The 26697-nt window shown below is 40.7% G+C and overlaps 2 protein-coding genes across 6 annotated transcripts in view; one reads left to right on the top strand and one right to left on the bottom strand.

Annotated features, from left to right (window-relative positions):
• Mob2 (MOB kinase activator 2) overlaps positions 1 to 20666 on the bottom strand; it is an 86169-nt gene extending 65503 nt beyond the window's left edge. For 2 of the 5 annotated variants that reach the window (XM_076447070.1, XM_076447072.1), the window contains exon 1: positions 20205 to 20664. Coding sequence is in view for 1 of the 5 variants with exons in the window: in XM_076447073.1 (XP_076303188.1) it covers positions 20205 to 20209 (5 nt within the window). In the remaining 4 variants the exon portion in view is untranslated. Of the gene's footprint in view, positions 1 to 587; positions 19610 to 20204 lie in introns of those variants that run through there. The other 3 variants (XM_076447067.1, XM_076447073.1, XM_076447069.1) reach the window with 3 other exon arrangements.
• Positions 20667 to 24299: 3633 nt separating this feature from the next.
• On the top strand, positions 24300 to 26534 carry LOC143221668 (tubulin alpha-1 chain). The gene is made up of 3 exons (XM_076447059.1): positions 24300 to 24459; positions 24798 to 25020; positions 25342 to 26534. The coding sequence occupies exons 1-3, from the start codon at positions 24457 to 24459 to the stop codon at positions 26466 to 26468; spliced, it is 1353 nt and encodes a 450-aa protein (XP_076303174.1). The 5' UTR covers positions 24300 to 24456; the 3' UTR covers positions 26469 to 26534.
• The last annotated feature ends 163 nt before the right edge of the window (positions 26535 to 26697 follow it).

The following is a 26697-nucleotide window of genomic DNA, read 5'->3' as shown; positions in this document are numbered from 1 at the left end:
AATAGTCGCGCACCGTAATAAAGTGACGGACTTTTATTATCTGATTATCTGTGTCCTCCAGATTATTTTAGATAGCCGAGGTTCTACTACGCACAACGAAGGGAATCAACGTAGAACGAGTACGATGAAGCGAAAAGGTCGAGGCAAGAAAATCGATGAGCTTCCGTGATCCTGAATGGCAAGGAAAGCCAGCCTCCTCGTAATATCACTTGATTTTCTTCGAGTTCTAATATATTAGAAATGTCTATTCGGGAAGGTAAAATATTATTTAGAAACGTGACAGAGTTATTTAACCGCACATTTAATCTGAAACTCTATTATTTCTGTTATCTATTATTTCCTGCTATCTGGGTTGATTATCAATAAATATTTCGTTAAACTTCTAGACAACCGTAGGCTACTGTCAGGTTAGGTTCGACTCAGTCTTATTATACATTTCACCTTTCGAAATATCCCTTGCCAATACATTAAACTTTAAACAAAATCGATGCTGATCAAATTACAAGACCCAATCAGGAACCTTTGACTCTTCACCGATTTAGAAGTGACAGCAAGATAAATTCAGAAATATAAACCTAGAGATATACCTGCAGGTAGCAAACTATCAGACCCAGGTCCAATCTTCCAGAACTCGATAAGCACAGCAAACACAGAGGTTAGCTTGAGGAAGAGTTGCAGAGGAAAGAGTTTAGAGATCAAGGTACCTGAAGGCAGCCAACGACTCGGAAGCAAGGAGTAGGAGAGCAAAACTAGGAGGACAAACTTGTCTCTCGAACAGCAAAGGGAGCTAAAAGGGAAGAAGTTGGAGATGAAGGTAAGCTGAAGAAGGACACCTGGTGAAGGGAGCCTACGGTGGAGGAAGAGAGGTAAGAGGGAGGAAGAAGGGTAGATTATATCACGAGGAGACACACTCGATGAAGAAGCACGCTGCCAACTGAGAACCGAGCACGAGACTGACGTCGGCGTTCTCCAGCCGTTCGCCAGGTACCAACTGTCGCGACCGCTATCGGCTATCGGCACGCTACCAACGATAAACGGAGAAAGCGATTCGAGCGACGATGGTGGGAGAAGCAGTGGCGAGAAGGGGCAGGCAGGTGACTGTGAGAGGGGGCAGGCACCGGAGACAAAAGACCTTGAAGATGTGGAGGAACATGGGGAACCGAAATAATGTGTGCGCACCTGAGTCACCAACAGTCGGGAAAGGACCCGGATTGTACGGCTCTGATTTTAATCAGCTTTGTGCACGCTGATTGTAACTGTGTATAAGCCGATGGTATCTGTGTATATGCTGATGGCATCTGTGTATCTAATGATTAGGGGTTTTATGCATTTATGGAGAGACTGGCTAGGTGAAATATGAAACAGTAAAAGATTAGGAAAGATTGGTTGATTTATGGACGGTTAGTTTCTGTCTCTCTGTCTCTTGATAGTTTGAAAGATTGGGTGTGAACGTAAATTTGTTCGGTTGGAAATGTAAATAGAGGATAATTTAATGTGTACCTGGAGGAAGGGCCTACGTCAGGTTTTTTAAATTTTATTGCTGTCATAAAAACCAGCTGAAAATGACAGGCCCTTCTCCCATCGGAAAAAGTCTGAAAGACTTTTTTAAGTCTTCAAAATAAATTCCTAATTGCCCTACTATAACATTTTAAAAATCAGACACAGGCTTTTCTTCCAGACACCCATTCAATTTGGTACGTAGCCTGTGTAGCCAAGTATCATTCACATGAGAGAATGAAAGGTATCTGTGCTCAGTATTAGACAATGGAAGAAATAGAGAGAGAATGAGAGGGAAAATGAAAGTAGACTGTTGCATAGCTGAATTACTCGGGTTGCAGGTCGCAAGGGTCAACTCCGTGGTCAATATTGAACAGTGAAAGAAGTGGGAGAAGAAAGAGATAGAACAAAGTGAAAAAGACATACAATATTATGCACCTAAATCACGCAGGTTGCAGAATCGAAAGAGATATTCTATTCTCATGATTGAACCGTGAAATCAATAGGGAGGAAATTAAAGTAGAATGTTATGTAACTGATGCTGCGGATTGCGAGAATTCTGTGCTGAATATTAAACGGAGAAAGGAAATAGGAACAACGTTGCATGCTCGAAATTGTGCTTAATATTGAAGAGTGAAAGAAAATATTGAATTACAATAAATTACTAATAAAGAAAATAAAATACCTGAATTACTCGGTTTACACAATGGAAGAAACCTAAGCTCAACATTGAACGGTGAAAGAAATCACAGAGAGGGAAAGAAAATGAGAGGGGAAATGAAAATAAAATATTGAATTAAAATAAACTACTAATAAAGGAAATAAAATACCTGAATTATTCAAGTTACACAATGGAAGAAACCTAAGTTCAACATTGAAGGGTGAAAGAAATAGAGGCAGGGAGAGAGAGAAAGAAAATTAGGGGAAATGAAAATAGAGTTTTACACGCCTAAATTGCTCAGATTACGCTACATTAGAAATCAGAGCTCAATATTGAACAGTGAAAGAAATAAAATGGTGAGAAGGAGAGAGAACGAAAGGAAATAGAAATACAGAGTTGCGAACCTGAGTCGCTCAGGACGCAGGAGATCCAAGGATTCTGTGCTCGCAGTTGAAGAAATAGAAGGAGGGGGAAAGAAAGAGAGAATGAAGGGAAATCCAGTTGTTGGAAGAGAGACAAGACTAGTTCCACAATGGGGCTTCCCTCTTGCCTATCCCTTTGGACAGCGCAAGTTTGATTCTGTCCTTGTCCCGCGAACTGGTGGTAGGCTTAGGTTCTGTCTATCTTTTTGTTGCTTTCAATGCGTTCCCGTCTCTGTCGGGGTAATGTAATTACGGAGAGAGGCCGGCGTTCAGCGAATCCGAACAAGTTCTTACTCTTCGGAGATCCGCGCACGACGGGACCGGCCTGTACCTGCTCTCTTCAGGGTCGCGGACGGTCAAGCCGGAACCTGCATGTTGGATATCCTTTATTCTATTCGACGATGTTCGGCTACCCAAGAACCACCAGGACAATGTCCGTAGACAGACGTCCCAAAAGCATTTGGACAATTGATCATTGCTAAAAGCTGATGACATTGAAATTGTTATAACTAGACTGCGGATATCTTTATGCATTTATGAAGAAATTTAAAGATGTTGTAATGTGTTGTTTTTAATGTAACAAAGTCATTAAGGAATGAAATCAATTTTTCTTTTATTCCTGCCTCCCAAAATCAATGCAGAACATTTTTATTTTGCATCAAGATCCGCAGTCTAGTTATAGCTTTGTGAAAAATAATCGTACAACAATGCGCTTAGGCTCATTTTAAAGCAGGAACCGTCTACTTTCAGATTGTTATCTTGATCTTTATCCTATGATGTTTCGCGCATCTTGTAGCACAGGGGAGAACGTGTGCACAAGTAAACAGCATTTATAAATGTTGCAATAAATATACAGGGCGAGTCTCGTAACGTGACAACTACAAATAACTCTGACGTTATTTGTTGTACGAATAAATTTTTCAAACAAATGCTGCGTGGTTTTCAGGGGAACATACAGTGCTGCAATATTTTTTCTCGAATTCGGATAAAGCACCAAATTCTCCATGTAAAAGTATTACACCAAATACGGCTTAAAATCAATAATTCCTAAGAGATTTGTGTGTGACATTTTGCGCAATCGGATTATGAGGGAACGAAGTACTTTTTCTAGTGTTTCTGCAGTTACTGCAGCATATGCACTAATAATACGTTCTCGCATAGATATGGCCTTTGCTGATGGTCCGCGATAAACTTCATTTTTAATGTATAAACAATGAACTAAGATTGAGAACAGAGTTGGGCAAAAATTTTATTTAAATGGAAATTTCAAGTGGGTTTAAAATCCACTTTAAAAAAACCCACTTTATTCGAAATTTTATTTAAATAAAACTCTGATTGAGAATATCTCAGTAATTATTAATTCTGAGCCGATTTTCACGCAGAATTTGGATTGGAGAAAAAATATTGGGCATTCCATTTAAAAAACTGAAGGTGAGCCTCATATCTCGATAAAAAAGCGAAGCAACATTTGTTGGAGAAACTTCTTCGTACAGCAAATAACTTGGGAGTTATTTTCAGTCGTCATGTTACGAGACTCGCCCTGTACACAGGACTTCAAAGCACATTTTGCTATTTTCTCCAGAGTTCTAATCAAGTGCAATTTTTTAAGAATGTTTATTACATGACGTCCACCAAATTAATTCGGTCTAGTTTCGCAAATGTTCCGCGAGTCGATAAAGAAGGCTAAAAGCACGGGGCACGATATTGTAACGGAAGCGGTGAGGAGAAAAACCTGTTTTCCGCGGGCCGGCTGGCCGGCCGTTCGCAATAATCGGCGAACTTTCGCAAATGACATTAACCTCGCGGCCATTACGCCGGTGTTTTCGAATTACCGGTTAACTCGGTTTCAACCCCTCTGTTTCCACTTTGCGCCCCCTTCTCTCATTCCCTTGACGAGAGGTAATTGCGCGGCAAACGAAAATCGTTAACTTGATCGAATCGAGGGTGGGAAAAAATATCCGGGGATTTTTTCGCGTTTCGTTCTCTTGCCGCGGGTTCCGCGAAACACACGCTGAATTTGCAAACGTATATTGATGGGCAAATATTTGGAGAGCAAGAACGCGCATAGTGAATGAATGACAACGAGCCCGATTCCTGCCTGTTTACTGGGCGGGACCTGTTAAGGGATTATGTACCTCTGGTTTGAAAAATTGGAGAGATTGCTTTTATGCATGTGGTGTTGTGTCTCTGTAAACAAAATGATTCTTGGAAAAATATTCATAATACTAATGTGAATTTGTTTCTCCACAATATTCCATCGAATTTTCATGTTTATTGCAAAGAGGCTGAAACATTTGACAAAAATATGACATTCACATCGAGAGGTAGAGACTACAATAACTACCTTAGAATTATTTCGGATTTTTCAAAAACCCTGAAACCCCTAAAAGTGTTTAGAAATTCAACGGTATAAAGAATTTGAGAACGCGAAATTGTCAAAGGGCAGACAATGTAAATGTTGCACAGCGATTCACACACTGCAGTTATGACAAAGAACGGTGCCGATGCAACTCCCCGTCATTCTAAAAAATTTACCACGCCGGGTTTCGGACAGTGCACGCTGCGGATGCATAAAATCCGCAGTCGACTGCCGGTCAAAAGTACGGGGCCAGGTAGGTGTATGCACTTTGTGTGCACGGTCGGTACGTCGAAAATAAATTAGTAAAGCGGCGAATAAATTGGCGATGTTTTAGCACGCGAAAATTCCGGCAGACTCTCGGTCAGGAAGCGCAGGATCCGTTGAATTATTAACGATCGCCGATGCATCGCAGCGTTGCACTTTTCTGCGCATCGAAATTCGGTCACGAATTCTCCATCCGATAATTACATTAGTCGTCGAGGAGAGTGTTGACGGTTCAAGGTCACGGGACGCGCGTCCCCCCACCATCGTTCCTATGCCCCTCCCCATCGCCCGACCACGCCTACGATTCCCTCGCCCCGCCCACAGGCCGAGGTACAATCGATGGGTTTAATTGACCGTTTAAGAAAGAAAACAAATCGGCCGTTTCCAGTCGGCTAAGCCCACTCTTGCTCTTCAACGTTATTGCTGGCCGGCTTGCTGCTCGATGGGATGTACGTATAGTTCGGTTTTATAGTTGTGTCAGGTGTTACGAAACGTTATAAGACCGTGCATCGACTGGCCTTAACCTTTCGTATTTTACGCGCGAAGCCTGCGAACCAGTTTCGCCGCCCTCTGCCACGGTCGCAAGGAAAATATGAGTGTGACATGCTCTACCGGACCGATCTGCGAACTTTGTCGATTTTTGCCAGGGTTACATTCATTCGTTCTGATAAGTTTGGTTCTACCCTAGCTAATTAACATACACTCCCGCAAAATATGGTAGCACACGTGTGCTATATTTAATTCCACTCCTTTTGGGGTCGTATTTACTTGTACAATCGTGTCGTGTTTGGACTCATTTTTACCAGAAAAGTATCACGAGTATGATGGCGCAAGGTACACAATAGATAATTTTTATCAATTTAGCCTGCGCAAGTCCTTTGTTCCCAGGACTGATTTCTTCTTGTTTTGGGCTGTTAGAAAAATCTGAAAAGATTCTAGAGTACTTGTAGTTGTCCGTACTTAAATACGCAAGTGATATTTCAGCCATATGTTTAATCTTTTTGCAATAAAAATTAAAATTAAAATAGAAATTTGGCTGGAACTCGGCAACTTGGTCGTGAAAAACAAAATAGGGTTTTTGGTCATCGCTCGCAAAGCTTCCTTATGAATACAACATGAAGCCGTTATCAGAATTTTGGTTTCCGAAATAAGCGTAAGTACTGTCCGGTTGTTGCGCAATGTTTTCGCCGCAAATTCGATTAAAATCTCGCTCTTCTAGGGACTCGAGGCGAGAAGGGAAGAGTCTGGTTTTAAGCCCCCATTGGGCCACGGGATTATGTAATCCATCGGGATCGATATCAGTTCCGCGACTGCGGGACTAAAGTTGACACGCGGGGAGGGGGGCAGCGTGTACGGCTTTATTGTCACGTTGTACCGCATTATTTGGAACGTTCGACGAGGAATTTGGAGCACACCGACGCGGTGGTCGACCGTGCAACCGAACCGCGGATGTTTGCACGGATATCGAATTCTTACGAGCGGATTCACCGAAACATCAGACGCTTTCGTTTACCTTCCTAATGGCCTAGTGTCTTCTTCGAAAACAAACCCACCCCCGAACGAAATTCCGTCCACTTCAGCAACGCTGTTCGACCTCGAACGCCTCTCGATCCTACTTACCAATCCTGACGAAATTCGTGCGAATACATCTGTGGTTGCAAGGAAAACGCCGCATGTCGCCGAAATACATATTGCCAGTTATGGTCCCTGGTTTTGATCACTAATCCTGAACATAGGACATCGCTTAAATTGCATTATTTCTTTGAGCCTTTCGAATTTGTCTTCACGACTTTTTTCTGGTAAATACTCTAAGCTCTTCCCTTTGCTCTTCTCGAGGCCCTGTTTCGACGTTCCTGTCTCCGATGTACAGGCTGTTCCATAATAAATTCTTCCCACTCATAATACATTTTTGTACGAAAAGGCTGTTCCATAATATGTATCACTTTTTTGGTAATCAATTTCTGAACCAAGTTATCCAATTTGTATTTCTGTTCGTGGTCCTCTCAAATTAAAATTGAACATTTCATTATTACGACTATAGTTATATAAAGTTATACTTGTACTCAAAATTTTTGAACGTATCTCTGTGTCACCACTAAAAATTGCTGTACCGCTATTCAAAACATTGTTTACATTACTAAACATTTTGGGATCTAACCAATTACTAAACATTTAAGTATTGCACGACGTATTATTATCAATCCATAAAATAACAAAAATCATGTAGAATCGAATTATTCCGGGTCGGAAGAAATGTTTAATTTTCGAGTTAAAATAGCTCCGAGTGCAGAGGGTTAATTAATTTTTTGAAACCATACGCGGCGTTTCTCCTTGCAACCGCAGACACATGTTACGACAAAAAGACCTATCGAGGATTCTGTCCTGAATGAAACGCAACAATAAATTTCTAAAATGAGGAAAAAATTTTTTCATTTCTGGCCAGGATTTCGAAACTAGCCAGTGTGCGTCGCTTAGGTGAAAATAGGAGCGGCACAGAGCACGGCCGATCGTCGTCGACGGCCCCGGTCGTCAATTATTTTAGCCCGTCTGCCCGTGAATCACGCGACATTTATCCATTCACGAGTACCTCTGCCAACAAACGTCGGCCAACGTTACCGTGAAAAATGAGCACGATGGCGAGGGGGGCCGAGAGGAGAGGGAGAGAGAAAGAGAGAAGTCGGGAGAGGATGAGGAGGATAACGAGAGACCCGATGAATGTCAAGTAAATGCGACACCGGCCCAGGCCCGTTTACGTCCTCCAACACGTCCCGTGGGAGCGCTGTCTGTTCCAGGATTAAGATGGACCACGGATCTCCCCTCTCTTTCTCTCGCTCTTTAGTGGAGAACGGAAGCGACGACCTATGAGGAGCGACACACCGTCTTTCGCGGAGCAAAAATGGCTCGCATTAACTTTTCACCGACTCGGCTAGACCCGCCTGAACATCTCCAGTCGCGATTTTTCTCTCGCCTTTACTCGGAGAAGACCAGCTCGGAATAACTGAAATTAATATCAGACGTGGCGCGAATGGAGACGACGACGTTCAACCTTTAATTGTTTACGCGGAGACGTTAAACGGCCCACGATTCTTCGTACGACCAACGTGTACGACAAGTTGCACAGACAGTTTGAAAAATAAGTCGTATTCACTTTGTGCCCACAAAGGAGCGCACAGTCGTACAACAAATCGTACGAAATCGTATTGCAGTACGTTTTCGCGATTTCGTGGTAATTACTTCAAGAAACGAAGAAAGAGTGTAGAAAAGAAAAATATGAATTCTAACAAGAACTACGCACCAATGAACCGGCAGATTTCAAGAATTATTTGAGAATGGACGAAGATACTTTCCATTTCTTTTTCGAATTAGTTTTCCATAAAATTACAAAACAAACCACAGATACGAGAGAAACAATTAGTGCTGAAGAAAGATTGATTGTTACTCTGAGATATTAGACCGCTGGAAGTTCCTATGAAGATCTTCAATTTTCTTTTTCAATAACTGTAGAGTCGCTTTCGGGCGTATTTCTATCAATTTTTGCAAGAAAATGTCGTAACTACTATTTCTTTTGTGCTCATTTATTTATTATTTGTCCAACCGCGTTTTACGACAGATTTTCAGCATGCCGTACAATCCAAATTCGTCGTTCTGCAAGTTCTACAACCGCACCACAAACGTTGCAATTGTCTTTCAGACGGTAGAAGCAATTTAACCCCTTGCCTTACAATATCCTGTCTGACTCGTGATGAAGATTCTGAACAGATTCTGATAAAATTGTATGTTAATAATTTCTTTTAAACCGAAACAACATTCTATTACATATTGGTTTTGTTAATTATGCAGCTATTGGAGAACATATAGGCGCATACAATTTCTATCAATCTCTCCATTTTTAGGGAATTACGATCTACATAAAAGTTCTCTAATCACTGAAACCGTACAATAAATCGTAGGGCAAGGGGTTAATTTGCACGATAAAGTGTATCGTCTGTGGACCATTTTAGACAGATCTTCCAAACGAACCCTTGCGCATACCAAATTCACCTTTCTACAAATTAAATTCGTCCTTTTGCAAATCAAATTCACGTTAGTCCTGCAATCCCGCAGAATGTCTCTTACAGGTCGCTGGCACGAGGAGCGCCCGACATTAAACTGTATCCACTTAGTGCCCCGGCTATGGTAAACGCTCCGTTCAAGATGTTTTACAGACTCCTCTCTCCCTCTCTCTCTTCCTAAACCGGAATATAAACTGCGGTTTTCAGAGCAAAAAGAGAGGATGACGTACCTGAGCCGGAAAAAGCGAAGTTTTTACAGGGAGGGGAGAGTGTAATTAGTTCCCCTTTGTTTTTAAACGTATAAAGCAAGATAAACGTTGATTAGTCAAGAGAACGGTCGAGTAGGTGGCCGCTGACGTAATCAAGCTGTCTCCTTGGTTCCCTCGTTGCGCAACGAGAACGTAATCTATGAGCAAGAACGGGTCAGCAGATGAATTTTTTTCGTTTCTGGGTTCTATCGCCGCGTTAACGGCGTCCATTCGTGATAACGAGGAAAAGTCCTAAGTGAAATGATGACAGAGGGAAATGGGTCGGTGGAATGACTAGCACAAGAGTGTTAGACCTCTGTGAACTTGCTAAGCGACTTCCAAGTTGCTAGAGGGACCTAGTGGTAGCTCCGAGGTCCAGGTATTCTTTTGAGGGGGATTCCAAGGCGTTTCCAAGTGACCTGAAGGTTTTCAAAGGCTTCTGATGTGATCATAAAGTTCTAAGAAGGATCCTGCAACACTTCCAAATAGTCTCAAAGTCCTCAAAATGGTCTCAAACATACTAAAGGATCTCTATAACTTTCCAATGTGAAAGTGGACAAGATTTGGATGCTCCAAGTTTCCTGAGGATCCTAACAAATATTCTAGAGCCTCTACGAGCAACCTCAAAGCCTTCAACAGGATCCTACGACTCGTAAATTAATCTCAAGACCCCTACAAAATTCCTTTGGCTGTTCAAGTATCTAGAAAAGCGATAGAAAAATTGTATTGTTTCTCTAATTCATTTGAAGAATTTTATAGGGATTCCTCTTTCAGTATCCTTAAGATCTCAATAAAAATCCTGGGGCTTATCACTCCTGCTGACTTTCCAAGCAACTAAGAGATTTATTGAAAAATCCATAAGAAATCTAACTGGAAAATCCATAAACGAATTTTACTATTATATTTCTCGAAAATGATCTCAAGGGTATTCCACGCCCCTGCTGACTTTTCAAACAACTGGGGAATTTATTAAAAAATCCTACTGCCTCTCCAAGTGATTTGAAGGATTCTATAAAAATCCTATGGCTTCCCGGATGACCCTGAGGCCCTCGCAAGCATTCCGCGACTTCCTAACCGACCTCGTGATCTCCGGAGGATTGCTACGGCTATAAACGAGCAGAAAGTCGCCCAAGAAGTCTCTCGAGCCGCCACGAAAGGTGCTCCAACTTGTTTGGCCCTATCACTAACACGCGTACGCCGGTTCATGAACACGTTGCCATTTATCATGAGCAACGTCGCTATCGTTTATCGCGCCGTGCGTAAATCATACCGGATAGTGTTTGTAAACAGTCGAATGAGATCAGTTGCAGTAAAGTTTACGAGGGGATGTGAGCGTGCCATTTATTCCCGCAGCTCTCTTTGCAACGATAACCGGGATAGCCTTTTTACGAAAAGGAAGTACCGCGTTTTGACATCCCTTAGATTGGCTCTCTATGCAAAGTAACAGTTTCCTATATCGAGAAACAATTCTTTCTTTCTTCAATCATTTCAATAAGTCGGAAGCAACGATTCTTCGATTCTTTCAATTTTTCTGCTGTTTCAAGTCGCAGCTATGTTTATCATAAATATGCATAAAACCCAGAGTTCACGTATGCTGCTTATATTAACACAGTGACTGCCACGTTAGTGCTCATAAAAATCGCACTAAATCAGACCAATTTGACACCACGTTTACGGGGCACTAAAGTGACTATGTATTTTGCATTTTAGAAAGATAACGAGAATGTGTCTATACAAAGTTTCAGCAATTTTTTAATTTCTCTTCCTCGTGGATGCTTTTCTAAAATCTATACAATCGTAAATTAAAAATATTAGAACGCATCATTTTGTCAAATCTTTCATTCTCCAACCTGAAGATTATCAATTATTTATAAAACGGAGCAAATGTACAAAATGTGATGAATATTATTTTTAACAGGTATACTCGTACTGTATTATCATACTTGTCTACTGTTTCATATGCATATTATTTTTTTTATCTTTTCAGAGCACAGTAAAGTCTTGATCTAACAATAAGCCGAGCGGAACTGCACGATCTTAGTCAGTTCGCCTACCCCCTCCACTCGGGTCATACAATGGTAAAGTGTAAACATGCCGCGTCATCCAATAGGGGGTTGGGTATATCGGTGTAAACAAAACCTGATCCAATTACAAAACTTCTTTACTTGTCATTATTTTCTTATGGGACTTTCGCCAATTCATTTGTGGCATTTTCCTTATTAAAATGACACTAAACACAATGTAATTTGAACTGTATTTATTCATGTCGGAGCACGGACCCGAGGATCACTATATTTACAAATATAAAATATATATCAATTCGTTCAACAACTAAAAAATGTTCTGATAGTGAATCGGAACAGCTAGATCACGATTTGCGACAGCTGTGTAGCATACCGGTGTGACGCGTGCATAAAAAAAACTTGCAATCTAGTTTCTTTTCCTCTTTTTAATACGAGGTTAGAAAATGCTTGATTGTTGGAAGCACGGCGCATAAGACGACATTACGCGATAAGTATGTTTGCGGATAAACGAGGACTATGTCGCAGAGACGGTGGCCAGCGGACTCTCTCCCTTTCTCTTTCTCTTTCTCTCTCTCTCTCTCTCTCTCTCTTGCCGACACGTTGTGTATATCGACGCCCGAGAGCTGTTATCGCGGAAACCGTTGATAACACTGCTCTTATCGCCGCGGCCAATATATACTTTGTCAGTGGGGCATTATTTGGAGAACACAACACGCCCTGACTGTTTATCCTGCCTACAGGTATACAGGGTGTCCGGCAACAGGTGGGAGAACGCGTTTCACGGGTGATTCTGTGGGACAACGCGAAACCAGCACGCTAAAATTCAAAATTGCGAGTTTTAAGTTTACTAACCCTTCGCACTCGGAGCCATTTTAATCAATACATTTCTTTTAACCTGCAACGTTTTTTATCTTCTTCACATTGTGCACCAGAAATTAAAACTAGTTTCCCACACAACGCTTGAATTTTTAGCAATTTATATGTAGAACACTGATGATTTTAACACTAAACCTATCGAACATTTAAAGTATGTAATTGGTAAACGTTGCCTTATAAAAATGGCAACACTAAATTCATTAAGAGTGTCCGTAATTGTCAATGTGGTAAGCTTATTGTTCAGTAAACATTTCAACGTTGGGAGAAACATTTCGTCGAACGTATCAAGATTTTTGGACAATGTTCGAGTAAATGTTGCCTGGTAAAAATGGCAACACTGAATTTATTAAGTATGTCCGTAATTGTCAATGTTGTAAGTTTATTCCTCAATAAACATTTCAACGCTGGCAGAAACAGTTTGTGGAACCTATGAATATTTTTTGACGTGGTTCGAGTAAATGTTGCCTATAATAAAAATGACAACAAATAAATAAATTTATTAAGAATGTCCGTAACCGTCAATGTGGTAAGTTTATTCTTCAGTAAACATTTCAACTTTGGGAGAAACATTTTGTGGAACCTATGAATATTTTTTGACATGATTCGAGACCATGCGGTGACTTGGAATATTTTTCATGAATAATTTTTGTTTCGTTTCCTAGCCATACGATTTTTGTTAGATCACTTCAAAAACACATTTGAACAATTTTCAAAGAAATCCCCAAACCCGGCTGAAGCCTTAGTCGGTTACTGCCCCTTATCCGAGAACATTGCGAATTGAGAACCGCTGCGAAAACGGGTCAAAGTTCGACGGGTGGGGGGTTACGCGGAATCGACACGGTGTCTCATAGTTCGTGGCCTATTGGCCAGCGGCGGAATCGCTTTTGCTCGTGATTCACCGAGGAAGCGGATCCGCGGCGGTCTTTCGCGTCCACGTGTGAGTCATCGCGAGCCTCGAGAGTTCGAGAGCTCGGTTTCGAGCCAGCGACCACGCTGCGTTGCTTGCTTGAGTCGAGGCTACCTAGCTCTGCTAGCTTTCCGCGTTGCTCGACGCGCAAAACACCAAGCGCAACCGTCTTTAAAGTGCACGGGGCACGAGCCGAGGCGAGGCAAAAGCGAACAGAGACGAGACCAGCCAGCCGGCCAGTCACCGAGCCATTGTCTTCTTCCCGTTTCCCCTCGAGAGATCTCTTTCGAAAGAGAAGAGCTTCCCGACTCCTCCCGCGCCACTTTTACGAGCCCACGACGATTTCACTATGATGAGATTCATACGCAGGGATTGAGCGTTGGCATTGGCCAACCTGGTATCAGTCCGCTGTAGCCGCGCGCCGATTGGTCCGTGTTTCTAGGATGAACGGAAAAATAATGGGAACCAATCTCCGAATTTATTGAACAATGATAAAGTGAATTTAGAAATTGTGGACTCTAGAAAAGGATTTTACGACCGAAAACAAATTTCAGGATTCATAAAAGAGTTTAGAGTCTATAAAAGAACGAAGAGTGTCAACATAAAAATTAATAGAACGTACAGAAGATGTCAGGATCTATGGAAAGCTCTTAAAGCCGTTCTAAACAATTTGTGGAGCTTGGAATAATTTTTTTTCAGTGTAAAAATAACTTAAAACATTACAAAGGTACAATTGTTGCGACTCGATGCCGCTTTTCTTACAACATCAACAGAAATAAACAAATTCCAATAATAATTTTTCAAAGTAGTATATATTAACAGTAGTATAGACAAATTTGAAATTTAGATTTGTCTAGAAGCCTGTTTCCCATTGGCCAATGACTAGAGATGAGTCTCGTGGGCGGAGCGAAGAGAAATGCTATTGGACGCGTCACGCTGTGGTGGGGATGGCAGCAGGACCTCAACAAATGAAGATAGACTTTTCGAGGGTACTCATTTTTTTTCATACACACCCGTTACATCGTCGCACCGCGATAAAGCGCGCGTTTTTAACCGCAGGACGTGGTTAAAAAAATATACATGTATATTAGACCGCAAAGCATTAACGAGTTAAAACGACCTCGCCGCTGAAATCGGTTCTTCCGCCTTGCATCGTCCCTCAAAAGTTTCGAGAACGCGTGCGATTACTATACTAAAGATATTCTGCCGCATTACCATTTTTGTAATCGAGCGAGGCGGAGCCAAAATAAATTAGAATCCTATTTGCCGTAACGGCGGTCTTGACAGTTCGAAAATAATATAAAACATAACGTTGACTGCCCAATTGGTTAAAAATAGAAACTAACCTAGAATTTCATTGGTAACCCCAATAGATCAAAGAAAGTATAAGAATCAAAGCAAAATTTTAATACCTGAAATAACTGAAAATTTTATTCAGAAGCTTAAAAATGAAAACAACCCAAACGCACAAAGATCCGCAGTCTACGTTATTATTTGGACGTAGAAAAATTATTTCGCCATTGCGATAAACATTTGACTCGATAGCGCACTCTAGGAGGACAAGTATAAATAGGATTAGAATAAATCTTTATTCAGACGTACGTGCGTCGGTGTAAAAATGTACTCAAACACCGATCTTTCGTTTCGCTGTCACCGATAAACGCTTCGGTGATCGTTCACGCGATCAATTGGTTACTGGGAATTTCCCTCCGCTCGCAAAATAACGAAATAACTTACAAGTTATCGACGGTACTCGCTTTAAGGGCCGCCCGTACTGCGCCGGGAACGCAATAAGCGAGGTGAAACGCGATAATTTTATCGCCGTCCGATAGATATCGCGAAAAATTCATGCGCGACCATTTTAATCTACGAGATTACCATTTTTCCCTTGGTTCCACCGCGCTTGCACAATATTACCTTCGAGCGACGTACTCGCTGAACGATGTAACGAAAAGTATAAAGACGCGAGTGGTAATATCCTTTAAGTTGGCAATCCGCACTGATCAATTCTCTGGTTCCTTTCGGTAAAGCAGATTCCAATTCGAGTCTCTATACCGTTCGATCCTTCGATTATCACTAGAACCTAGAGTCATCAAAACTACAGACTTGTTCCTGCGGTACAAATCAACTTGGAAAAATAAATAGAAAAACTATTTATTAAAAATTAAATTGAACTACATATTTATGTATATGTTACTCTTAAAGTACATTAAACATTTTTCCAGAAAATCTAGGGAACGTCTATACTTAATAGAATTATTCTAATTATTTTAATTAAATCAAACTCTATTAATGTATACGTCACAAAGAAAAATATCGCATTTCTTAACTCTTGAAGTATATAAATATTTTTCCAGAAAAGCTGGGGAACGTCTATTTAATAGTTTGCATGATAACTTAAAGAGAATAACCCAAATAATTCATTAATGAATTCATTCATGAATTAACAAGTTAGGTAAATGACGTAGTTACTGAGACAAGTATTCTAGTCAATCAACAATGATTCGCTTAAAAAAAATAGAACGAATTCAATTTACGATCGAGGCGATGAGCGACGATTAAGAAACGTGACGATCAGTTATTTTAATCGATCTAGTGGTTTCGCACGACGCACAGTAGTTGGTGCAAAGGTTGCAAGAGTCACGTGGTCACTCTATTACCATATAAAGGTACGTGTCCATCTGAGAGTAAAATCGTGAGTTACTCTCGAGAGTGAAATTCGTCAGTGTACTACACGGTATTGAGAGTGCTACCGGAGAGCTGCACGAAAAATTCTCGGAGAGCGAACAGAAAGTTGAAATTCGCAAATGGACACGTTCAAATACCAACGCCATTCGCATAGCTGAGAGTCTTCCAGCTACATAGTTTTCTCCGTGATTGTACAGGGTGATTCTCTGGGAACTAGGACAAGTTACTGCTCTTTTTTAAGACAAAATAGAAAAAAATGATAGAGGAAAAAATCATATTATTAAAAATGTTGAAAATCGTAGTTTTACACGATTTTTGATCAGTTTCTGCTTAAAATCGACAAAATCGTACATCTTTCGATGCGTGTCGTTTTTTTCCTGCGTCAACCGATTTCGATGAAATTTTCAGCATGTGCATAACTAACATAGATCTACGAAACATATATTTTAAATTTTCATTAAGGGCCCTAATAAAAAAGTTTAAAAAATGCCTTTTTTATTTCTGCATGCAACTTTGTAAATTATAATTTTTTGGAAATTCTTTTTTGCATATCATTTCGTAAACCAGTGCTTCTAATGTTCTAATTGATTATAAAAAATCAGGTCGTTTGTTACAATTATAAAAAAGTTATTCTGTTTTAAAGGGCGTTCGAATACTTTCGTGAGCCACTGTATGTACAGTATAAAAGTACTAACCCAAGATCATCGAAACGTCAATACTTCGCGAGATATTTGACATTTTGTGTCAGAGTAAACACGGCATTAGTTCCTACAATTCATATCGAGAGTTTCGATATGTACTCTTCTTGTAGTAAAGTACGTTTCTAATACAAATATCTCGTCTTAGGTTATTCAAAAATAAAAGTCACGAAGTTTCGGACAAATTTACCTACATATAACAGGACAGTATAACTTATTTCGGGAAAACTGTGTCAAATTGATGCGAGGGACGGATGAGGGTTAACCGAGGGAACTTTATATCTTGTTTGGCAATTCGTGGACCAATCAAATTTTTTGTTTTCAACTTGCACTGCATTCATTCGTACGAAACTTCTAAACTGTTGTTCATCTTCTATATGTAATTCTCGTATAAATATAGAAAATGCACCAATTTTATTGCGTGACAATAAATCAATGCAAGAATTGCAGCAAACTTTGGCGCATCTATTCTGTTCACGAGTATTCTTATAACTAGACAGCGGATCTTTATGCAAAATCAACATTTTATACCTGAATTTCAACAAACTGGAGTGAGGTAGTTTATTTTCTTCGTTAATACGTTTAATAGGATGAAAATAATCTAACAGTATTTTTGAATTTATTTAATATTCTCACTGTTTTAAATTACACCTTCTCGTTTCTGTCATAAATACATAAAATCCGCAATCTACTTATAACTATCGAAGTTCATCTGAGAGCTACACGCATGAAATTGAAATACCTGAGAGGATTTTCCAAGAGTTGACTCGCACGTCAATCTCCGAGTGCAAAAAATATCTGAAGTACTCTCAAATGGACACGCAAATTGAAAATACTCTCGAGAGCAACTATCGACAGAAACTCTCAGATGGACACGTACCCTAAGCGTGGTACGTTTTACCGCGCCGTACTTTGTTTCAAGGATCAATGTGTACCGGAAACCGTACGGTACTCGGTGTCGTAACTAGATAATCGCATCGCTGGTACAATTAAAAATATACGACGGAAAAACTGTCAGACACATCCGTGATTCTACGCATTTCTAATTTCTACTAAACTTCTAATCACTATCAACAATAACCTAATAATCACACAATGTTAATTACACTACATCGGTCTAACTACTCCGTGTTGTAAATAACAGATTCCGTAGACAATATGGGTAGGAACTGCCCATGTTACCACGCTTATTTTATTTTCATGTTTTATCCACGTGTCGAAGTGCACGTATCACGCGTGTCATCGACAGACGAACCGATAACGCAACGTAAAATGTCGTTACCTCGCCGCATTTCACTTTCGATTCGTCTCGAATGGAATCACTGATATACATATACTGCTGGTCTCCTCAATCCAGTCGAAATGGAACAACAATTGTGACTGTCGATGTCAATAAACATGGTTCACTTTTTTTCGGAGACAGTTAAAAATGTTTCATAGCTTTTACAAATATTCTTAACTCTTTGCAGTTGGAGCTATCTGAACTCGAAAATTAAACATTTCTTCCTAGCTAGAATAATTCCATTCTGTATGATTTTTTTTCATTTTATAGATGTGAAATTGATATAATACCTCATGCAATACTTAAATTGTCTTAAATGTTTAGCAATTGGTTATATACCAACAAATTTAATAATGTACACAATATTTTAAATAAACTTAATGATTTCGGTCATGAAATTTGTAGTCTCTACTAACATGCGAGGTTGTAAAAATGTTAACCTCACTGAATTCCTACGTATTTTTTCTTACTCTCTAGTCTATTGTTCTATAAATTTCACCTAATTATTTTAATTACACAAATTCAAGAAAGTATCAATAATTGAGAAGAACAGCAGGCTAGAACATCAGTTAATGTCACTCTTCAAATTTTCTAATTAAGATTGATTGTCATTAGAATAAAATCTGGTGAAACATTGATTTGAATATGAACTACAGACGATTTCACTCCTATGTATAGTGACCTATAACCGGTGGTGCACTTGGAAAGGGGTTGACACTGCGCGAGAAGCTAACTCGAAAACACGCCATAATGTTTTCGCATACGCAGCTTCGTATCCTTCGAAAATAGAAATCTATATTGCGTTTGTCTGTAATATATAATACTTCCGTAATTTCAATTTGCTTCCCCTAATGAAACTACTCCGTTCCGAGTTCTACCACCAATAACAGGGCACTCTATTACGAACACATATGTGAAAGAAAGAAATAAACAGAACGAAACTCACAATTCATTTCACCGTATCGGTTTTACTGATGGACACAACGCGTTACTCGTTTACGTAAGTGCTCAGAGGTAAACAATACTCGAATCAAACGAAAAAACGGAGTAGAAATTGGAAATTCGATCGACCGAATCTCTGGAGAGGCTACAATATATATTTTTCGTAATTTTCGAACGTTCGAAGTAGACGGAAAAATAACGATGTTTTGCGTTCGAAAATATGGACATCCTTGACTGACTCACTCGAGATCGTTTAACCTTATCGTCGACGCGACGCACAGTGCGTTGAAAAGCCCGTTTTCCAACAAAATTCTATGTATTACTCAAATGAAAGTACAAGATTTGAAAAGAATTTTCGAGTTTCTCTTTTTTGGATTGTTCGAGGACCATACATATATAAGATGGTTTTATTCCATACATATTTAAGATGGTAAAAAATTGTTAAAATTGAACGGACAAAAATCACGAAAGCTTAATCGAAATTATCAGTGGCGTTTAAATTGACATTAATAATTTGATCTCAAGAAAGTGGAAAAAAAACAAACAAACCAACTTCAAAATAACAAGTACAACACACCTCCAGTAACACACTCTATGTGGAACACACTAATAGAATTGGTAAACGAATTTCAATCGAAACTTTTCACTTGTGCTGGTGAAGTATCCGGGCACAGTTGATGCTCGTTTATCGGTTTTAATATGGTTACTTACCTCAGTAATAAATATCTAGGAACGCTTCTAAATATGAAAGTTGATTTTTCGATTTTTGTCCATTGTCAACGCATTGTGCGACGCTGTCATTGTTTCTGTCGAAAACGAGCTGGCTCGGGTCGGGCCGACAATGTTCTATACACACACGTTATTTCGTGACAGTAGCGTACGAGAATTCGGGATGACAACCGCGCGACGTACGACAGTTCGATTTGGATAGTGCACGGGATAACCACAGGCGATTGGTTTCTCTCAGAAAACGGGAGAAAGACGAGACAAGATCGTCGAGACCAAGTACGAGTCACGTCACGACGATTCGAAAGAGCGTCAACCTACACGGGGAGGTTAGGCCTCTGTTCGAGAACGATGAAGAGGTTAACCTCTTTACTTCTTTATTTCCCTCCCCTCCTCTGCGCACACGTTTGCACACGTTTGCACACACTCGTACACACATACACGCACGCACGGAGACACACTGTGTCCGCGGATTTCGGTTCCGTGGAAAATTCGCGCGTGTACGGGATCTGTGTTCGCAAGCTACGAACGTAAAGAAAAAAAAATAAAAAAACTTACCCCATAAACCAGTCCACGGTATCGCGGAGATACTCGGGTAACCTATCCAGCTTGGATGATTTTCAGTTGGATCACCGCCGAGGAAAGTAGCACGAGAGTCGAGAAAACAAAATAAAATTTTCTCTCTCTCCTCACACTAGCACCAGCAGCAGCAGCGGCGGCGCACGTTTCGCGATCTCGTGAAATCTAACATGGCGAAGCTCTATTGTCACCTGTTCCCGTCATGCCTCACTTGTGCCCTCCCCCCCCTCTCTCACCCGAAAATACTGCCGATTTATCACCGCCACCGCGTACTTTCGCGCGCGGTACCAACGATCCCGTTTCCGTTCCTCGGCTATGCCGCGGGTAACTCTGCCGTGTGCCTCTTTCACGGTCGATCGACGAGAGAAACTTCCACGGAACGGCCGACACTGCGCACACGGGAATGCCACACGGCAACGGGCGCGCACAGCTGATCGTCCGACCTCACGAGGAAACCAGATCGCGCAACCCCCCGTTTGCCTACCTGACGGAAGAGGGTAGTACCTACCACCGTGCGCGCGCACCTACATTACCGACCGAGTCCAAATCCGTGCAGTTACTTTATCGACTTGACGAACGCGCGGGCTGCTACCTTATCGACTCAACGGAGGCGCGCGCTTCCACCGCGATTTTTGAATCGCTGCATCGCACAGTGCTTTATCATCGATGATCGAGATCGTGTCACTCAATTAACCCCTTGGCTACCATGGACGAGATATCTCGCGATTCAATGTTGTTCATGCAACGCCACGGACGAGATATCCCGCTAGTCTGTTTTTCTACGTATGTTTACAGCTAAATGTCATTTACCGGAGAGTGAGGGCAATGTATTTCGTACCTGCGTGGAAGATATTTTCCGTTTGCAGTTAGGACTTCGTAGGTATACGGCTTTAAAATCCGGCTTCCTCGGACACATACCTTTCAAGTTGCAACCTCATGTAGTTCGTCAGCTGATCGTTCTATTTCGGTAGAGTCCGCTATCGTACTGGACACTGGAGCATTTTCTACGGAGTCGGTAACTCAGAACCGTAGACAGAAAAATGCATTGCAGATTGCATGCAATGTTTGTATAGCCACCGACCACCGACGAGATACTATTAGGGGCATGTTTGGATTGTTCGACCACGCAGACACGTACGAACGAATACGAAGACGCTAATGTAAATAAGATCTGCGTGATCGAAAACGCGCGGTTTCCGCTGTGTCTGAACGGGCTCTAACATATCACCGTAGGTGGCACCACAATGTATAAAAATATGGCGGCGTAAATACATGTTCGTTCAGCATTAAATATAAAAAATTTTGACATTTCAAACCGCCGTAACTATCAATCAAAAATGTCTCCTGAACGAATTACATGGATTACTTCATTACTTTTCATATACAGATTAACAAGACTGGATTAATTAGTGGTATTAGTACTTACTTCTCGAACAAAGGATACGCGGTTTGTGAAATTTCGGCAACTACGAACGGCACAACGGAAGCCAATTCTTCAGCATCATAACCGGGAAACCTTAAACAAAATATTTTCGCAAATTCAGAGATACGATAAAACATATGCAACGGTTGGTTGGCTCAAGGCAGCACAGCGGAATGCTAAACGTTTCGGTTTAGGTGCGCTGTGCCGGCGTCGTAAGAGGGTACATATTTTGCTTTTTGCGTTCGTACGACTACAGAGAGAAATCTGTGGGAGTCTCGCGCACGTCCTACGCATCTCTTTTAAGGTAAAGCCTTTGGACAGCTCTCTTTTACGTTGAGAGGTCTCCTTTATGACATCACGTATTTTTCTGAGCCTTTAATGGAGGGGCGGAAGAGTACCGAACGCTCACGTATTGCCCCTCGCAGATAAAACCGCTTTTGGAAAAGATCTCTTGCGCCGCAAAAATTCTAAATCTCTAGGTCACTCAATAGGTAGATCAGGTAGATCAATAGTTCGCCAGACACTAGGTCTCGCACGAAAGTAATTAATTCGCGAATTAGATCGGACTAGAGGGCGACCCGATCCTTTGTGCAAATGTTGCTACGTCACAGTACATTAACCCTTCAGAGACAACGTCTGTATACTGTATCGACTTTTACGAATATTGCAAAATTGATAATCCAAGGTCAAATCCTCAGGAGCAATACACTTTCATGCATCGTTTGAAAAATATCAAAAATGTCTAAATTATCAACAGATTATGCTGAATAATATTGGACCATCGGATGTCGTCCTTGAATTGTTAAATTTTTAATTCTATAATTATGATGGACAATATTTTATATTGCATTCATGTTATAATACAGTTATGCAATCTATATGCAATCTGGTAATACAAGAAAGAACCTTCTTCGGTTGGCCGGTAATGTGTGAAATGCGTATCCCTGACGAGATGGGTGTGTACAGAATGGCGTTGTCAATTGACCAGCTGTCGTCATCAGCTATGGCAAGATGTTCTTTCCTCTATTTATTTCATAGAATGCTAAAATGCACGATTTATAGCATCAACAGCAGATAAAAATCGGAATGGACACGCAATTATAATTTTGTTATTTGGAACGTATTCGAATTAACATATTTCTGTTTATGAAATCTCTCGTGAATGAACAACGTTTCTGCTTTCGGTCTACAAAATTGTCGTACTTGTCTCGTTTAAAGCAGTATTGCGTTGGTCACGTCGAGTTATATTTGGAAATCTTTGCGAGACTCCAGGAGATGAAATACTGTAAAGAGGTCAGAAACCGCGGTAAGGTGAGATCGCAGAATCAAGAGTAGAGAGCGGATACGGTTTGTGCTCGTGGGCAGGAAGTAGATCAACTTCAATTCATATTGTATAATGAATCCAGTAAAAAGATCGTGCGTCGCTCTTGAAAATATTCCTCATCTAAATATCATTTCTCTCCTTTACTTTCCACAGCTCAGCTAAACGGTCATGACTGACAATCTAATTCCATACATCTTGTAATCGATAAGATTAAAAACTTGAATCATAGCGAGACTGATATACATAATTGCTGAAGGCAGGAACATTCCAGTCTCGCTTTTATTACGGCGACAAACTTATAGTACACCCGGTATACCGACAAAATCAATACCTAAGAGATGGGTGTATATATATAAACCTAATATTGCAAACCCCATGAGTGCGTTGAACTGACAGTTCTCAAATTCTATGTACATCATAATATTAAATAATTATATGTAATCATATTATATGTAATCATATTATATGTAAAATTTAATAATATATTATAGTTCAGAGTTGGGCGAAAAGTAATCTGATTACCTAATAAAATCACGATTAACGATTAGTAATTAATACAGATTACTGATTAATGTTGAATTATGAATTAATTAACTAGAACTGTTAATGTAACCGTCTACATTTATATATAAACTAGTGTATATATGTTCCTAAAAATTGTAATAATAATAAAACGTCCATCAGAAAATGCATATATTTTGAAACAGAAAATCCTCACGGTCGTTACCATTTCAGCTGCATGTGCACGTCCAAATGCCTATGATATCTATATATAGCCATAACAGAGACAGATGCATAAAATATATATAGCATGAGAACCGAATAGAAAACCGTTAGCAAGGATAAGCGAACTAACAAATGAAGAGATGCATCTTTAGTACTCCCATCCCTGCAACACAACAAGATTTAAATGATTGTTGTAACTAAAACGTTGTTGTAACGCATCAACCGTTATGGAACGGAGACACGAATTACATGAGTCACCAATCAAAATGCACGATCCAAATATGGAAGAAACCGTCGCCCATACTGTTGCATTCCCATCCATAAGACCCCGCAAGATTTCTCTCGGTCCACGACGAGCTGCTCTAATTACATGTTTATTAAATTTACCCATTGGCTTCCCGTGGATCGATCGATGAATGATATTGCCGTTACAGTTCATAAAACGATTGAATATATCGTGATTACTGGGACTATATTTTCCGTAAAAGGTCCGTATGTTCTGGCGTCCGTGGGTACTGCGGTCGAGGGAACACCAATCGCGAGAGAGAATGAGGCCATCGGTGACCAATCGGAGCGCGCTGACGAAGCTGCTTACCGAGGGTATAAATAGCTGTTCCAACGGCCGGCGTTACATTCGTTTCTGGTTCTTGGACGGAGGTGTTAGCGAAAGCTTCATTACTTGCTTTAGCCAATTATCGACGTCTCACGACCGTTCCTACTTCATTTTTGCTGAATTTTGAACCTTTACCTACAACAAAATGGTGAGTTCTCGTTTCTTTACCGATATTCTCAGTAATCTTAAAAAAAGGCGTTGTCTTGTTGCCGGGGCATGGGCAGCCATCTTGTAACGGTCATACACCGGCCGGCTTCGGGTTTCGCAATAACGGGTCTTCCAATAATTTCCTTTCTCATTTCTTAATATCACAACTTCATACAATATTAAAGTCTGTAATATACAGTTAAAATATTTTTGATTAAAAATTTTTTAAACATGCTTTCCCGAATTAATTTTTTATTTTGTATAAAAATCTGCGATCTATTTATAATGATATATTTCTATTAATTCTCGTGATCTTAAAATATATTTTGTAATTTTCAGCGTGAGTGTATCTCGGTTCACGTTGGACAAGCTGGAGTCCAGATCGGTAATGCCTGCTGGGAATTGTATTGTCTGGAGCATGGCATCCAGCCTGATGGCCAGATGCCATCAGACAAAACTATTGGAGGGGGGGACGACAGTTTCAACACTTTCTTCAGCGAGACTGGTGCAGGAAAACATGTACCCAGAGCAGTGTTCATTGACTTGGAACCTACAGTAGTCGGTAAATATTTCTGAAAACCATTGAAACTATTTCTTCAAATACCATTGTTCCAATCTCAAAGTTTTTCTTTTGTTACAAATTGTATTAATTGTATTAGATGATTGCTTAAGTTTGTGCTCGATTTTCGTAGATTCACAGTTCTTTTCTACAATTAGAAAAGATATATAATCGATTAATAATGCTGTATTCTTTAAAATTTAATCATTGAATTTTATTTTTAAATCGGACACAAACTTATGCAATCATCTAATATTAATAAAGCTTGTAATAAAATTGCAGGATACCAAGAAATTCTAATAAAATACTATTCTTAATTTTCAGACGAAGTACGTACTGGTACGTATCGTCAGCTATTCCACCCGGAACAGTTGATCACCGGCAAGGAGGACGCAGCGAACAATTATGCTCGTGGTCACTACACAATTGGAAAAGAGATCGTCGATCTCGTGTTGGACCGAATCCGTAAATTGTCCGACCAATGTACCGGTCTGCAAGGTTTCCTGATTTTCCACTCGTTCGGAGGTGGTACCGGCTCTGGATTCACTTCCCTCTTGATGGAGCGTCTCTCCGTCGACTACGGCAAGAAATCCAAGTTGGAATTCGCTATCTACCCTGCCCCTCAAGTCTCCACAGCAGTCGTGGAGCCTTACAATTCAATTCTCACGACGCACACCACCCTTGAACATTCCGATTGCGCGTTTATGGTCGACAACGAGGCCATCTACGACATCTGCCGTCGTAACTTGGACATCGAGAGACCCACTTACACGAACTTGAATAGACTGATCGGCCAAATTGTATCCTCTATCACCGCTTCTCTGCGATTTGACGGCGCCCTGAACGTGGACTTGACAGAGTTCCAAACGAACTTGGTACCTTACCCGAGGATTCACTTCCCGTTGGTGACTTACGCGCCGGTCATCTCCGCGGAGAAGGCGTATCACGAGCAGCTCTCTGTATCAGAGATTACGAACGCCTGTTTCGAGCCAGCGAACCAGATGGTCAAATGCGATCCGCGTCACGGCAAATACATGGCCTGCTGCATGCTCTACAGAGGCGATGTCGTGCCGAAGGACGTGAACGCGGCGATCGCCACCATCAAAACCAAGCGTACCATTCAGTTTGTTGATTGGTGCCCTACTGGTTTCAAGGTTGGTATCAACTACCAGCCCCCGACCGTGGTACCAGGCGGTGACCTCGCCAAGGTGCAACGTGCCGTCTGCATGTTGTCGAACACCACTGCCATCGCCGAAGCCTGGGCTCGTCTTGACCACAAGTTTGACTTGATGTACGCCAAGCGAGCCTTCGTCCACTGGTACGTTGGAGAAGGTATGGAAGAAGGAGAATTCTCCGAGGCTCGTGAAGATCTCGCAGCTCTCGAGAAAGACTACGAGGAGGTCGGTATGGACTCCGCGGAAGGTGAAGGAGAAGGTGCCGAGGAATACTAAACCGGCATTTTGATACAAAGAAATTTTTTTTTGCAATAAAGAATCTGATTTCTATCAGCAACACTTCGTCTGTGTGTCCTTTTAATAGAAACAATACCAATCCTTTATTCGAAACCTTCGTCATTGTACCTATAATTTGTCTATCGTAAAAAATTAATATGTTACAAAAAGAATTTTTGATAACCGTAATATGAGGTAACCGATATCACAGTATGAGAAAGCGGTTTAT

Source organism: Lasioglossum baleicum, chromosome 2 (genome assembly GCF_051020765.1).
Source record: "Lasioglossum baleicum chromosome 2, iyLasBale1, whole genome shotgun sequence".
Classification (NCBI taxonomy): domain Eukaryota; kingdom Metazoa; phylum Arthropoda; class Insecta; order Hymenoptera; family Halictidae; genus Lasioglossum; species Lasioglossum baleicum.
This window is presented reverse-complemented; position numbering and strand designations above follow the sequence as displayed.

Excerpts from the sequence above, each read along its gene's own strand:
- LOC143221668 (XM_076447059.1), top strand. Across the intron at positions 25,021-25,341 it reads CTTGGAACCTACAGTAGTCG|ACGAAGTACGTACTGGTACG; the intron begins GTAAATATTTCT and ends CTTAATTTTCAG.